The sequence below is a fragment of the Dermacentor albipictus genome, chromosome 2 (assembly GCF_038994185.2).
Source record: "Dermacentor albipictus isolate Rhodes 1998 colony chromosome 2, USDA_Dalb.pri_finalv2, whole genome shotgun sequence".
NCBI lineage: Eukaryota > Metazoa > Arthropoda > Arachnida > Ixodida > Ixodidae > Dermacentor > Dermacentor albipictus.
The window spans coordinates 14,037,198-14,052,623 of record NC_091822.1 but is presented as its reverse complement, the minus strand read 5'-3'; the positions used below and the strand labels follow the sequence as shown (position 1 = coordinate 14,052,623).

Genomic DNA, 15,426 nt, shown 5'->3' with positions numbered 1-15,426 from the left:
AAGTAGCATGGTAATTCATTACTTATAAGGATAGTAATCGCAGCGGATATCGTTATATGGGTCTACACACTAATATATGTGATCGCAAGCTTATTAGAAACTTGCTAGAAACATGTAAGGCATGAATGTTTCTGCACACTTGATCAGCTGTGAACGTGCAAGAACTGCTTGTACTGGCTGACTTCACTGCACAGTTTTGATTTAATTTTCTTCAGCGTGTCCTTTTACAGTGTTTTATCCCCACAAGAACAGGCCGTTTGCCTGCTTTTCGCATTGTTGCACGAGTTCTACATAATTGTGCAGGAGGGTACGTTGTCACTGTGCCACTATAGCAAGCAATTTATTTAATCTACTAGCTGTACAGTTAATTACCTTGCAGAGCAAGTGTTCATACAGATGCAGTAAGGATACAAAGTCCGCAACATAGTCAATGTTTATTGGTTTCTGTGCAAGAAAAAAAAAAATCTCCAGAGAAGAGGTGCAACTTAACGTGCATGTAATATTTTATTCAAGCCACGGATTTAATGCTATCGCAGCAAATTCATTACGATAGCCTACACTTTTGCTGTGTCAAATTTAATAAGAGGAAAGATAAGCTTTCAAGATGCATCAGGAAATTCATGCTTGAAAACCGACAAGAAAATGCAACTGAACGGTACCGCGTTCAGCGCAACGTTGAAACTTCGGGCACTTTGCTGTCTTGTCATTTGCCCTTGCCGAGGTTGAGATAATTCAAGCTGCTCCGTAAGCGCGATTTTTGCATGCTACTCAACCAAAGAAAGTTGTGACGACCTCTCGTCGTCTGCTGGGGATCGAACACATCCTAGCACTCACAACTCGCAAAGGCGTACGAAGCAAACGTGAAAATGCACTTAATTTGCTGTGTAGCGTGTCAACAAACGCATAGCAATCGGAGAATGCAATCTGCAGTACAAGTTTTTTATTCTCCCGTCGCGTACGTACCGAATTCGACGATCCACGTTTCCGCGCATTGCACTTGTCATGTGAGCGCCATTTTCCAAAACAAACCCATACAAACCGGCGAAATAGCTCCGTTGACAGCTCTTCGCGCAATTTCGACGGAAAATCGCAGCGATCGGTGCGACGGTGCGACTGTGCGACCAACCGGTTGGTCGCAGCCGAAAATCGGGGGGTCGGCACTGCGACTGCGGTTTTCATCGCAAACGACGGAAATCGCACTTCCGGTGCGACGAAAATCGCATCATGTGAAAGAGGCTTTAGTTGTCAATTTTCTGCTTCTTTTCTTTCTTTTGCTTTAGCGGCCATGTTCTCGGGCCACAATGGCGGCCTTGTTATGGCTGTGTGTGCTCACATGTGTAGCTCCATAGGTTTCGTACCATGGCAAAGGCGTCGTGTGGGCAGGTTTGGGGTTAGTCTCCGTGTTTCGTTGCGCTACGTTACCTGGACCGTGTTGTTCCAGCCGTTGCTGCGGCCTGGAGGGACAGGAGGAAGCTCGCGACATTAGCGCGCATGCAACGCTGCGCCCGGTGTACCGCAGGACGCCAATGGCGACGGACGAAGGAATATCCGCGGGACATTTCGCCCTCTTCGGCGGAATCACGCTAACGTGCCGTCGTAGGCCGATGCGTTTCAGTGATTACTGCTTTTGACAATGCATGGTGCATTTGCGGCACGTAGAACGTACATTATTCAAGAATGCATACACCTGGTTTTAGAACTTTGTGTTCAGTAAGAAATTGTTTTTGTGCGCATTAAAATACACGTTGCTCAACTGTTGCTTGTTTTTTGCAGTACTCGTGAGAAGACCAACTTTTTTAACCAGCAATGGCATTAGTTGGGCGTGTTGGTAAACTGACTTCGAAAGCGTATTTAGCGCCAGCTGACAAGGACAAAAGGCAGACGACACCAAAACGCCCTACACCACAATATCGCCTTGTGGTGTCCTCTCCCTTCTGTCCTTGTCAGCTGGCGCTAAATATGCTTTCCAAGTCTTTTAATGACAGCGTGTTCGAGGGTCACACACACCTGGACAAGCGTACATCACACGTTGATAGAGCTTTACGCAAAAGCATTTTGCTGCCCTCGACATTGACATTTTCAGAAGCTGCTTACCCACGTGTACGTCTGCTTACCCGCGTGTAGTGTTTCACGACCTAGATTGGCACGTCGATGTGTACAGTAGTGCTGAAGGCGTTGCATTCATGCAACGGCGCACCATACAGGGAATCACACGGCTCAAATAATTTTTTTTTTGAGAAACTAAATAAAACGAGTACTGTAAACGAGCACGACAATTCCTCAAGCCACAGGGAGAATATGTGCTCGTGCTCATAATATCCAGATGTATCGCAAATGGGTCGGTGTGCCGTACGTGTCTCCAGTGCATCCTTGCAGTGCAGTGAGAATGCGTACGTTCTTTTTTCGCCAGACGCCTAGCTCGCGCCTGAGAGCCCCAGGAAAGCGGAGCAGGGAAAAGCAAGCAGAAGGCAGGACCACCGCTGTGCTTCTCAGGCAAGACAGGAAACGACACGCCGAAAAGTAGGCGGCAAAGAAAGCTCCGGTTTTTAAAAAAAGAAGGTTAGCAACTGAAATTCTGGGAGGAAACACTACTTGCAGTTGCCTTTCCTCCATTGTCAATCTCAAAATACAACCAGCTTGTCCTGTTGTTTTTGGCAGCAAGAAGGAGCTGCTTCACACCATGCAGGCAATGAAATTTTTCGCATGCAGGCTACAAGAGTTGGTCACACTAACCAGCAAATCTATAACAGCCAGGGTACCTGATGCCACAGCAAGGTGAAGAGGAGTGCAACCTTGGTAATCTTGCCAGCTTATTAAGGGCGGCTCAGCATCCTGCGAGAAATTTAACCAGTTGTCTTTGAGGGCATGGTTTCATTTTAGCACTTAAAACATCAAACACAGCTGCTAACACCTGCACGCGAGCGAATTCTTCGACTAAGAAATGCAGCAAACGTACAGATCCCGTAACACACACAACGCCTAGTATATCGCTAGAATAGAAGCTTGGGCTTGTTGGTTTTCCATCCTGGTGTTAACAGCCCAAAACGTAGAAGGGACACGACACGGGAAGACGGCACCACAAGCGCTGACTTTCCACAACGTTTATTTGAAAGCAACACGGCTTCTTATACCTTTGCCCACACGTGTCTAAAGCTTGTGCAGCAGACTTTAAAGTCTGCGGCGCGAAATTACTCCAAAGCTTGTGCCGCAGAATTCAGACGCTGTGAAGTGCTGAAAAAACACAGTGACCCGCTGGTTCGGGAGATCATTGAGGCAGCCAAAATTGCCAGATTTCCTAGGTATTATGAGAACAAAGAAAAACTGCGCAAAAAAAAAGGACAAGACAGAGAAAGAACCACACGACACAGGCGCAGACTAACAACTGGTTTAATGCTCCAACGCCTCTTTCCTACCAACAACAGAACGCATGCGCACCAACCACAAAGACCAATGCCGCTATCATGTAGTCGAGCCTAGAAACGCCAACTCCTTGCGGTACAAATGTATGGAAGCCTCGCTAACACATTTATCTGGCCCTAATCTCGCGATTTCTAAAGCTTCGATTACTTCACGCTCTTTCTTATGCCTTGCGCGTCCGACAATCTTAGTCCCGCCGAAAAGTGGGGTACAAACTTCGCCGTCATGCCTGCAGGTCTTGCAATGCAATGAAGTTTGTACCCCACTTTTCGGCGGGACTAAGATTGTCGGACGCGCAAGGGATAAGAAAGAGCGTGGAGTAATCGAAGCTTTAGAAATCGCGAGATTAGGGCCAGATAAATGTGTTAGTGAGGCTTCCATACATTTGTACCGCAAGGAGTTGGCGTTTCTAGGCTCGACTACATGATAGCGGCATTGGTCTTTGTGGTTGGTGCGCATGCGTTCTGTTGTTGGTAGGAAAGAGGCGTTGGAGCATTAAACCAGTTGTTAGTCTGCGCCAGTGTCGTGTGGTTCTTTCTCTGTCTTGTCCTTTTTTTGCGCAGTTTTTCTTTGTTCTCATAATGTCATACCAACTAGCCCCTCACCGTACGCTTCTAGACTTCCTAGGTATACTTTGTGGCGCAAAATACATTTATTGAAAAGGGACAGAAAAGCGCCAAACTACCAACTGTTTAATGACAGCCTGTACTAGAAAGATGTTCTAAAAGGACTTCTTGGGCACTAACGCCAACTTGCCCAAGAAGAAGTCCTTTTGAGATTGCCAGACTTCGTAACCAATGTGATAGCACGCCGTCCTTGTTGCTAACAAAAAGAGAACTTGAGCTTCTGCACGTACAATTATTATCTTGAGTACGAAAAAGGGCATGATGTGCAATGACGTGCCTGTGACACGTGTGGCCAAAGGTATCAGAAGCAGTGATTCTCTCATACAAACGTTGTTGAAAGTCAGCGCTTGTGGTGTCTTCTCGTCTCGTGTTCCTTCTACGTTTAGCGCTGGCAACACCAGGAAGCCTAGTATATGTGCTTCTTCCTTGGGCACTTTTGCGAAACTGGGACAGTATTCGCGATGAACCAAGATCAGCCACCTCTTTTCACAACTAAAGGACAGCCTCAGTGTGACACGACGTTGTGGAACGTCGATTCAAATAAAATATTCCACAAAGATCGTTTCTTCACTCGTCGATAACAAGGGGCAATTTCGTGCATTGGTGTTGCTGCTTTTTTTTTCATTTTTTCGCGCTGGCTTAGCCGTCAGCAGAACATCGTGGCAGTAAGGACAGAAGGCAGTGACGACAGGCGGTGATCCCGGAGCTGTAGTTAGGCGCAGTAACACATGTTTTTGATGGCGCTGCTAACAGCCAACAAGACGCTGAAAATGAGTCACTTGCTAGCTCCAGGGTTGCCCGGTTCAGAAGTATCGTGTGTAGCCTCGGGTTATGCAAGGAATCTACATCAATCTTCTGCTTAGGTTGCTCCATCGTCACCTCGTCTCAGGATGTAGCACTGTGAACTTTTTACGGATGGTATATTAGCTCTACTCGTGGCAACTAGGTGCGTTCAAGAGATTGCAAGTTAGCTGACACGTGAAGCTGTCTTGAGTAGCATTAATTTGTTTTCTTCATACTGTCAACGATTTGCAGGGTTATTAAAGGAGTGGCGTTTTGAAAGTAGCGCACGGTGTTTTGAAAACAACACTAATAGGCAGGGGCAAGAGAACAGTTGGCTAAAATGCAAACAAAAAGAAGGAAGAAGAGGCGTGCACTACACATAGTACTAGTGTAAGCGTAGTAGTTCGCATAATATGAAAATAAACAACAAAGTTAAAGAATAAATACAGCACAAAGCATAAATACAAAAGTGTGAACCGCGTCATTAGGGGAGAAATATCAAATACAGGAAAAACATAAATACGATATGCTAACAAAGTCATCAGCGCGCAGAAACTCGTTTCTTTGTGCTATTTCAAGATTGTCACCTATTTTATTCTGTTCTACTATGAGACGGTCGAAACCATCTCATTCTCGTATGCTTCTAGGAGAAAAACAATAGTAAAATGTGTTGTGATGCACAAATATTCCTCAAATGTAAGCTCAAGTATGTGACGTTTTTATCATTTTTTTGTAGTTTGAATGAACCCTGTGCGGTATATCTTAACGCAGCTGTGCGGTGACCAGGCACGTACCCAGGATTTTTTTTCGAGGGGGGGGGGGGTACCTTTTCTAGTACAAATGTGAATAACGCCCACCATTCGCCATAAAAGCGGGTAAACCCACAAAAGAGAAATGAAATAGGGTGTATTTTACAGGTACGCCTGTGCGATACACCACTCCTTTACTTGGCAAACAAAGAACCACGCCAAATGGACTCGCGCAGGAAAGAAGCGCAGGAAGAGCACTGCCAAGTACAAGTAATGAAGCGAAAGTGTAAAATAAAGATTACTTTAGTAGAATAGAACTTTAAAAACAGTAGTTGGCGACAAATGCACACTGACCGCGCGGAGTTGTATTACTCCGCCAGCCAATGACAGAAGAAAACAAAATCGTCGTCCTGCTGCCTTTTCAAAATGGCGTCGTACTTGATACCTCCGGAACGTCTGCTGTTCTTCAAAAGTATTTTCATCGGCGGAAACAGTGAGGCGTGCAACAGACAGGCACAAAATGTATCGAGTAAGCATTTCACTCTTCAAAAGTCTGCTGTGCAGTTCATTTCACTGCTGAACTCGTTTTACTCATGAAACTTCACTGCCAACTGAAGCGAAACTTCACAAGAAATACTTGTAGCGAAGCAAGCATGTTATTTCAGTTTAATAATGAATTAGGCATTCGCCTTTCCACTATAATAGGCGAGAGAAAAGGTATAAAAGTACGCGCTAATGTTATTTTTGTAGTTACTGCCTTATTTGGCTAACAGAAGAGGTTTGAAGTACGAATTATTTGCAGCGTCGCAAAAGAACAGTGGCTGGCGGTTATGAAGCTTTAGCTCGGGTGCTGCTATTGAAATACATGTAAAAGGAGAACTCCTCTTTCTCAGCAACTGCACCAAATTTCACGAGTTTTCTTGCATTTAAAAGAACTGTAGTGACTGTTGCTTTCGAATGTTTGCTTTATCTCGTCAATTCTTGGTGAAAAATTATCAAAACTGAAAATTTTCAGAAAACTAGACTATCATGGTTACAACTTTGTCTTTCGGCAACAAAAATGGTATCACAATTCTGTGAATTGCATCTAATAGAACATTTATAGCGGACAAAAGTGATATGTTACATCTGAATCTCAGACAATCTAGTAATATGGAAATACACCTTTTGCAGAACCCTAGTAAACAACGTAACAAAATCACATAAGATGCAAAACGATATAATAAATTTGTCCGCTTTGAATGGTCTAATGAATGCCGTTTTCAGAACCGCGACACCTGTTTTTCGTGCAGAGCTATGGATTTGTAAACTTCGTGCTTCTATTTTTTTTTTGAAACTCTCGAATATTTGAAAATCTTTTTAACAAAATTCAGGCACTAAATCGAAATTCCGCTTTACAGTCACTAGAATTTAACTGTCTCTCTCAAATGCAACAAATTTCATTACAATCGGTCCAGGGGTTATCTCAGAAAAATGTTTTTGCGTTTTACGTGTATATGAATAGGCCGCCTCGGAGTTGGGCCCGAGCTAAAGGTTCCTCTTAAATTGTATCCGACTGTAGTAGCGTGTTTTCAATTATATCTGGATGAAATATACAGAAATATATATTTGCAGAGCAATCACAGTTCTTTTGGATCCCTTGTTTACTGCTCTAACAAGTGCCACAACCGAATTTTATCGTTATTTGGGAAGTTACGTAACGATGCGCGGCCGCCAGTCGCGTACAACCGCGTATGGCGCAGGAAGCTGCGACTCTACACGTACTGCGCCCACCGCGGAAGGTAAGAAAAACATCTACATAAGCACAGCAGAGAAGTGGCAACGTTAAGAGGCTCGAATGATAACTGCAGAAGCGTCATTCAGAACACACGGAATTGTCCTCCACTTCCGGCGGCATTTTCTCTACTTCCTTTTCAAACAAAAAGATGTTGATCCATGAATATTTTAATAAACAACGGTTAAATTTGTTAATTTTCGCTTCTCCTTCCAGTTTGCCTGTTGCCTTGGCTCTCTTCCTTGGTAGATCGCTTAATTTCTCAAATCCCTGCGACTCTTGCTTCCTGTTGGCAATGTTGCAGGAAAAGAGCTGTACAATTAGGGAAAAACCAGACGAGTTAACAGGTGACAGTCATATTGCCTGTGAGTTTCAAGGTTATTGCAGGGATTGATGATGGGTGCTATCTCGCATTATTTTATTATCCACCTTAGCTAACCCATATCAAGGGTATATGGTTCCGAGGATCTGTCAGCGTCGCGGCGAGGTGTTGCTCGAGAAAATAATGAAACAAAAAGAAAAATTTAACGCAACTGTCATTTTTTCAGGCCGCAACTCGTTCCACGTGCATACAGACCAGCTGACCACGAACTGACTCTCTTTCCTGGTCCCTGGATCAGTCTAAACGAAGAAGGTTGAACTTATGAAGCAACGATGGACGTGACCGTTGAATTGACGGTAACAACTGAATGCACCTCGAGTTCATCGCGTGGGCACCGAATTGATGAGGAAACTGGCCATCACATCCCAGGAGATGCCGATAACTACCGCCATCCAAAAGGAGTGAAAAAGGCAGAAAAATGTTGACCGCCGAATAGCTGAAAAATCTCAACATTGATTTGGTGGCGCTTTAGGAATGTGTGTGAGAAATGGTGGCGTAGGCGGGGAGTGGTATGCGTCATAACTTCGGGGGGGGGGGGGGGAAGGCTTGGCTACGTGCCTGTTGACATATGTAAAAACTTTAGGCGATGAAGTTTAGGTCGACTTTGGAGTGTAGGTAATCCTGCACGACGTACCACTTCTGTCGGGAAATCCAGGCGTCGATAACATTAACAATAAATCTAACCGTTTTCCGCTACACGTTTTCAAACGAGTTGATAGCACTACTTGTGAATGGGAATCAGATTATATTAGCATATTCTAGAAGCGGTCTGATAACTGTGATGTATACTAAACGTTTATTGTCATCCGCTTGACGAAAAAGAATTTTTTCAAAACCTCTTACCTTGAGACTGGCATGACCTGCAGCTCCATGTGATGCTAAACGGTACGAGAGTGTCAGTAGTTGCTCTGCGCTATTCCTACGGAGAAAATTTCTTACCCTTCCACTTACGAATGCTGGTCGATGTCAGGTACGATGATACTTGGAAATACGCGAGTGGCAAACATAACCCCGCAAGCAAAGAATTGTTGCATCTGTCGAATGCAGACTGATATTTTGCATTTGCCAACTTTGAGACAGCATCCAGGGTGTCTACCATGTGGACATTTCCGAATTCCCTGAGTTTTGCAGGTTTTCCCTGAGTGCCTTTGCAAAATTCCCTGAGTGACGCAGAACTATGTTTTATGTTGAGACGGGCTGAAACCATGTCGCCCGATGCTGTCACTCTCTAGTAATCATGTGAAAAAACTAAAAAAACCGACTTGATCAAATTTAATACTAAGGAGTAGTGTTTATTTTATTCAAAAAGAGAATAGAAGGGAGCGGTTGTAAAATGGACAGAAAATAATATGTTTTCGAAAAAAGTTGCAGATTGAGTCGGACATTCTCAAATACGACTAAAAAGGAGATGCATAAAGAAGGAAATATTTTCGAATATGAGCTATTTCTATCAACTGACAGCAAGCTTATTGGTATGAGGCTCGAACTTTGTCACAATCGAGATTCTCTCTGAACCGCTTGTATGTGAACCTCAACTGTTCTGAAATACTCTCAGTCCGCGCACGATGTTTCAGTGTTGTGTTTCACTGCTTTAAAGAGTTCATTTTTGTTTGGATGAGGGACAATTGCATGTCAGCATCAGCCAACATTTTATTTTTTGAGCTCAAGCTCCTTCAAAACGGTGGCAGCACGCTTCCTTTCTCGTTTATTCCTCAATGCGCAGGTCGCTTCTGTTCTCGTCCTCCTTTTGCCGCTCGTTTGCCCCACGAACCATAGTGAAGCATCTTTTTGGTAAGTTGTACAATTAACGTCCGATTTTTCGAACTCCCTGGGGGCCGAGAAAACGTCCGAAAATCGGCAAGTTGGAGAAAAATTCATGTTTTTTACTGCACTTAAAAGACTCAAACCGCCACGGGCACATTCGAAAACGCTCTGAATGCCTGTAGGTACACGTATTATACCCCTGACACACGAGCAAAACTAAAGTCCTTTCCAGTAAACCCCTTTTGCTACTCTAAAGGACCCTTTGCAGAAAGGAGTTGCGCCGATGACACACGGCACCGCACTGAACTTCTTTAGGTAGTTCCTCAGATGAACGCTGCAAGAAAAATAGCGCTGGCTGTTAAAGCCACAAGACAGAAAACATAAAAAATTAGCTGCGTATTTAATTACACTTAGCTACTGTAGAACCTAAAAATATATTTTTTTCATAGTTGATGGCTGCTAATGCTCATAGTCGTTTATTTAAAAAAAAATCGCGTTTTTTGCGTTGTTAGCAGCCATTTAACTTGGTCCAGCAACCATGTGCAGCCGGTGTTTTGCTGTGCTATGATGGCTAGCTGTGCGTGCTGTTCATCCACATTATACTTCCTTATGTCAGCTGTCTTACGCTTGTTGATTAACTTCGAAAGTTCTGCCAGTTCTATTCTAGCTGTAGGGTTAGAAGCTTTCATACGTTGGCGTTTCTTGATCAGATCTTTCGTCTCCTGCGATAGTTTGATGGTATCCTACCTAACGGAGTTACAACCGACTTCCATTGCACACTCCTTAATGATGCCCACAAGATTGTCGTTCATTGCTTCAACACTAAGGTCCTCTTCCTGAGTTAAAGCCGACTACCTGTTCTGTAGCTTGATCTGGAATTGCTCTATTTTTCACTTTTACCGCTAACTCATTATTCGGCTTCTTATGTATCGATTTCGTCTGTTCCCTCCTCAGGTCTAGGCTAATTCGAGTTCTTACCATCCTGTGGTCACTGCAGCGCACCTCGCCGAGCACGTCCACATCTTGTATGATGCCAGGGTTAGCGCAGAGTATGAAATTTCTAGTCTCGCCGTTCGGGCTCCTCCATGTCCACTTTCAGCTATCCCGCTTGCGGAAGAAGGTATTCATTATCCTCATACTATTCTGTTCCGCAAACTCTACTAATAACCCTCCCCTGCTATTCCTAGTGCCTCTGCCATATTCCCCCACTGCCTTGTCTCCAGCGTGCTTCTTGCCTACCTTGCCATTAAAGTCGCGCATTAGTATAGTGTATTTAGTTTTCACTCTACCCATCGCCGATTCCACGTCTTCATAGAAGCTTTCGACTTCCTGGTCATCATGACTGGATATAGGGGCGTAGACCTGTAAAATCTTAATTTTGTAACTCTTATTAAGTTTCACAACAAGACCTGCCACCCTCTCGTTAATGCTATAGAATTCCTGTATGTTACCAGCTATATTCTAATTAATCAGGAATCCGACTCCTAGTTCTCTTCTCTCCGCTAAGCCCCGGTAGCACACGACGTGCCCGCTTTTTAACACTGTATATGCTTCTTTTGGCCTCATAACTTCACTGATCCCTATTATATCTCATTTACTGCCATCTAATTCCTCCAATAGCACTGCTCGACTCGCCTCACTAGAAAACCTTCTAGCGTTAAACGTTGCCAGGTTCATATTCCAATCGCGGCCTGTCCGGAGCCAGTGATTCTTAGCACCCTCTGCTGCGTCGCAGTTCTGACCGCCGCCATGGTCAGTTGCTTTGCAGCTGCTGGGGACTGAGGGCCGGGGTTTGATTGTCGTGTTCATATAGGAGGTTGTGGCCAAGTACTGCACCAGGGTGGCCAATCCTGCTCTGGTGAGGGAGTGCGTTACTGGTTCAGGTCACCAGGATCAGGCCACACTCCAAGCCTGTTTGTGCAATTTCATCAACACGCGAATTTTCTTTAAACCGGTGGAAAATTGCCGGCACCGGGATTCGAACCACGGACCTCTTGCACGCGAGGCGGGTGTTCTACCTCTACGCCACCGCTGCAACTTCACGCAACAGCACCCAAGCGTTGGGGGAGGCTAACCACCGGCGGTATGAAAAAACGTGCGCAGCTTGCACTAGTGGTGCAAAGCTGGAGTCAACAGCGGAGCTTGTGATCACCTAGCAGTTACGTGCCTTGCCTAAGTTGTTTATATGTTTTGCGAGGTTACGGTAGGCTTGGCTAAGTTGCTTCTAGGTTTTGCGAGGTTACGCTAGGTTTTGCTAAGTGGTCTCCGCGGGCTTGACCCTGGAACTGTTCGAGCAGTCGCAGGGCCGGATCGCTTTCTCGGCGACGGCGAGCGTTCAGGCGTCGACTCTTGCGTCCCCCCGGACTGAAACTCGGGATCCTCGACTCGGCGTCGCCTCTTCTCAGCCGCAGTTTCGGCGCGGTGTTCCTGATCAGCTCAGTGGCGACGCATCGCTTCTCGCTTGGCGGTACAGAGCTCGCCCTGGTAAGCCACTTCTTCGAGCGTCCAGACTTTCGTCCGTCTTCCCATGGCAGCAGCACATACGCACGGAGTCGAGGAGGCCAGATGTGCGTCGCCACGACGGCTGTTCCGAGATTTTACTCGCCTGTTATGTCACAACTCCGCCCCACGCGCGTAGGGTCACAGGAGGTTGCGTGCCTTCGTGCTCTCGTAGGTGGTTGCTAGGCAACGCAGGCGGCCCACAGCTTGGCTGAGTTTTCTAGTAACGCTCCACGGCGGAGCTAAAGCTTAAACAGCTCCGCAGTTTAAAAACTTAAAGCGCGCCAAATGCAACGCGAAGGGGCCACAATGGAGTTTGAGTCCCCCAACGCTTCGGTGTGGCTTGCGTCCCTTCACTTATAAGGAAGGTTAAGCTCGGGCCCAACTCCGACGCGGCCTATTCAAATACATGTAAAGCGCAAAAACGTTTCTTTACAACCCCTGGACCAAATTTAATGAAATGTATTGCCTTTGAGAGATCGAGTTAAATTATAGTGACTGTTGGAAGCGGAATTCCGATTTGGGGCTGTTAACAACGGCCCAGCTGAGGTGCAAGTTTTGCCAGCAGGTTGCGACAGCGGCGTCAACTTTCCCGGAACGCCACCGCAAACCTCTAGCCACGGCGTCACTAAGTCGACTGTGTGTGGAGAACAATGCGCGTCCTCGACTCTCCGTCGCTGGAGCCAAGATTATTGCGACGAAGCAGGCTTTGTGCTGAACCCGCCACCACCAACCTGGTCTGCTGTGATCGAGGGAGTCCCCGAGGGAACATAGTGAAACCCAAGAAAGGCTAAGTGCAACCCAAGAACTTGTCGAAAAGAACATGAGAGTAGCTCAAATGAACACCAAATTGTATTACGGCAAGAATGCAAGGCTTCGTACGTTTAACGCCGGAGACCGGGTAATGATCCCCAAACCTTCAAGAAAGAACAAGCTTGAAGTTCACTGGGACGGGCCCATTAAAGTGTTCCACAAACTTTCAGATACTAACTATGCTCTGAAAATGCCCGGTCGCAGGAAGGAAGTGAGGATATATCACTGCAATTTGATGAACCCGCATGTAGAACGGAGCGGAGTCATTAACAATACCATCAAAGAGCAGGATGGCACTAGTACCAAGTTTAAGGAGTATAGGGCGACCTCCAACTCAGAAATCGGCCTAGAACAAGTAGTAAAACATTCGGTAAGCTACACGCTCTTAGACCCGAGCAGCTAAATGACCTAAAAGGGGTGTTAGGGGAATATCTCGACAGATTCAGCGATCGGCCGGGTAGAAACGAACCAATAACGCATGAAATAGAGCTGACATCGACCGAACCCGTAAGATCAAAGCCTTACAGGGTGTCTCCAAGACAGAGAGAAATTATGGAGGCAGAGATACAGGGCATGCTAGAGTCGGGAGTTATTGAGCCCGCCGACAGTGACTACACTCTTAAAATTTTCACACCCTTATGTGTGTAATGCGGGTGTATATCTTTTCGCCCTTGTAAGCACCCTAGAAACACCCTTTTTTAACGGAAAAGGGTGTTCAACGAGAAAACACCCTTGAAACACCCCAGTCTTTCTAATTTACACCCTAATTATAAGGGAATAAGGGAACAAACTTACAGTATATGATAAATTAACATTGCCAGTTAACGCGTTGATATTGGCTATACATGAAACGCGCGCTACCTGCGCTTGAATCAGGTAGCTGGAATGATTACATCGGGGCATCTAGGCAGCAGCGTACAGACTCCGAACAGCGGTCAAAAATGAAGTTTCCCACGAATGTTGATACCGAATGGATGACACTAACGCGCAGACTTTGCATAGCCAGATTTCTGCAAAAGGCTTCATATGATCAATGGCAAAATATTTACAATGATATCACTGAATACTTAAAGGTGTGCAACTAGTTAGACTGGGAATGGTTAGGAGTGAGGGTAACGGTAAATAGCTCACCAACTCCCCAGCGGCGTAGCCAAGTGGGGCACGCCTGGCACTTGTCACGCTCACTAACAGTAAATTTTTTGCTGCAATGGCAATGGCCCCGCTTCTTCCCCCTCCACGGTCAATTGGCACCTCCCCCCCATCACACGAAAAATTTTCTGGGTACGCCACTGTAGGGAAAGGGGGGTGTAAGATTGCTCTACACCCCTCCCCCTATCTTGTCAACGGAAACGGGGGAGGGGAGGGCAGCTGCCGCCAGGCCGCAAACCTCAGGCAGCTATATACCGGCTGCATTTCCTTTTGGACGTGAATGCCGCTCTAATGTCATTACACAGTAGGATTCATGTCGGTTCGAGGCCATGCGACAATAAAAGAAACCACATACAGCCATCAGCAAGTCTTATGGCGTTTTTCACTGGTCGATCTGGAGCAGCCGCCTGAATCCTCGAGCGAGCGCTCGGCTTTCACCAATCCGAGTCTGCCAGTGGAGCGCACGAACGCTCCGCGGGAGATCACACAGGAAGTCTGCGTGCACGTGACACAAACCGGTTCCGCAAACTATGCCCAACACAATGTTGTGCGTACCGACCGGGTACCGATTTCGCTTGAAGACGGAAGTGACGCCATGTGACGCGTTCTATTTCCGCCCGAATCCGCGTCTCGGCGGCGGAGCAAGTGAGAGCGATCCGGCGCGGAGCGAGTTGATCCGAAACGACCAGTGGAACGCGCGAACCCGCTCCAGATCGACCAGTGAAATTCGGATTCGTTGCCGCGGAGCAAAAAATCCTGCTCCGAATCGACCAGTGAAAAACGCCATTAGTTTGAGCAGATCTTTGGGAGCTGGGCAAGACTCTCATAAAAAGAAAAGCTTGGCACTCGTCTTACATGCATTTTAAACTCTGGATCACCACTGACTGCACATTTCCGATAAAAGAAATCACACAGGAACTCCTCTGGGATTTGTCTGAGTTTGCGTAAGCATTGTGAGTCTTCCTCATCTACACGCAGTCCATGTCGTTATCGATGTTATCAGACTTGATCCGACGAGTATAAGCGACAGCGCTGCGGCGACACGAACTGCTGTGCTCGGCGGCGCCAAGTGAATGGCGCAAGCAAAGTACTGCAGGTGGCGGGGCCAGGTGCGCTGGTGACGTTTCCTTCCTTTTGAGCCGTTATCCCTCTTTAGCACTTCTCATCCGCGTCGAACCATTACCAACAGTACTCCGGCGGCGGCTGCTTGTGGCACGGCCGCGCGAATCGTATCTTGAAAGCGAACTGCAATGTGGACAGAGTATGCCCACTGCTGAAAACTTCACGCGCTGTGTTCTCACCGTTTACTTCGCTTTGAAAACAGACGCGCGTACACCTATCTTGAAAGCGATCTGCAATGCGGACAGAGTGTGCCCACTGCTGAAAACTTGACGCGATGTGTTCACACCGTTTACTTCGCTTTGAAAGCAGGCGCACGCAACCTATCTTGAAAGTGATCTGCGAAAAGCG

General features: G+C 46.3%; 1 protein-coding gene across 22 annotated transcripts in view; it reads right to left on the bottom strand.

Annotated features, from left to right (window-relative positions):
• The window catches only part of LOC135910907 (inversin-like), a 686,529-nt gene that overhangs the window by 423,155 nt on the left and 247,948 nt on the right, over nucleotides 1-15,426 (bottom strand). For 20 of the 22 annotated variants that reach the window (XM_070533476.1, XM_065442979.2, XM_065442974.2 and 17 more), the window contains one exon: nucleotides 2,734-2,832. The exons of 1 other annotated variant lie outside the window; for it this stretch is intronic. In XM_070533476.1, coding sequence (XP_070389577.1) covers nucleotides 2,734-2,832 — 99 coding nt within the window. The remainder of the gene's footprint in view (nucleotides 1-2,733; nucleotides 2,833-15,426) is intronic. One more of the 22 variants, XM_065442977.2, reaches the window with a different exon arrangement.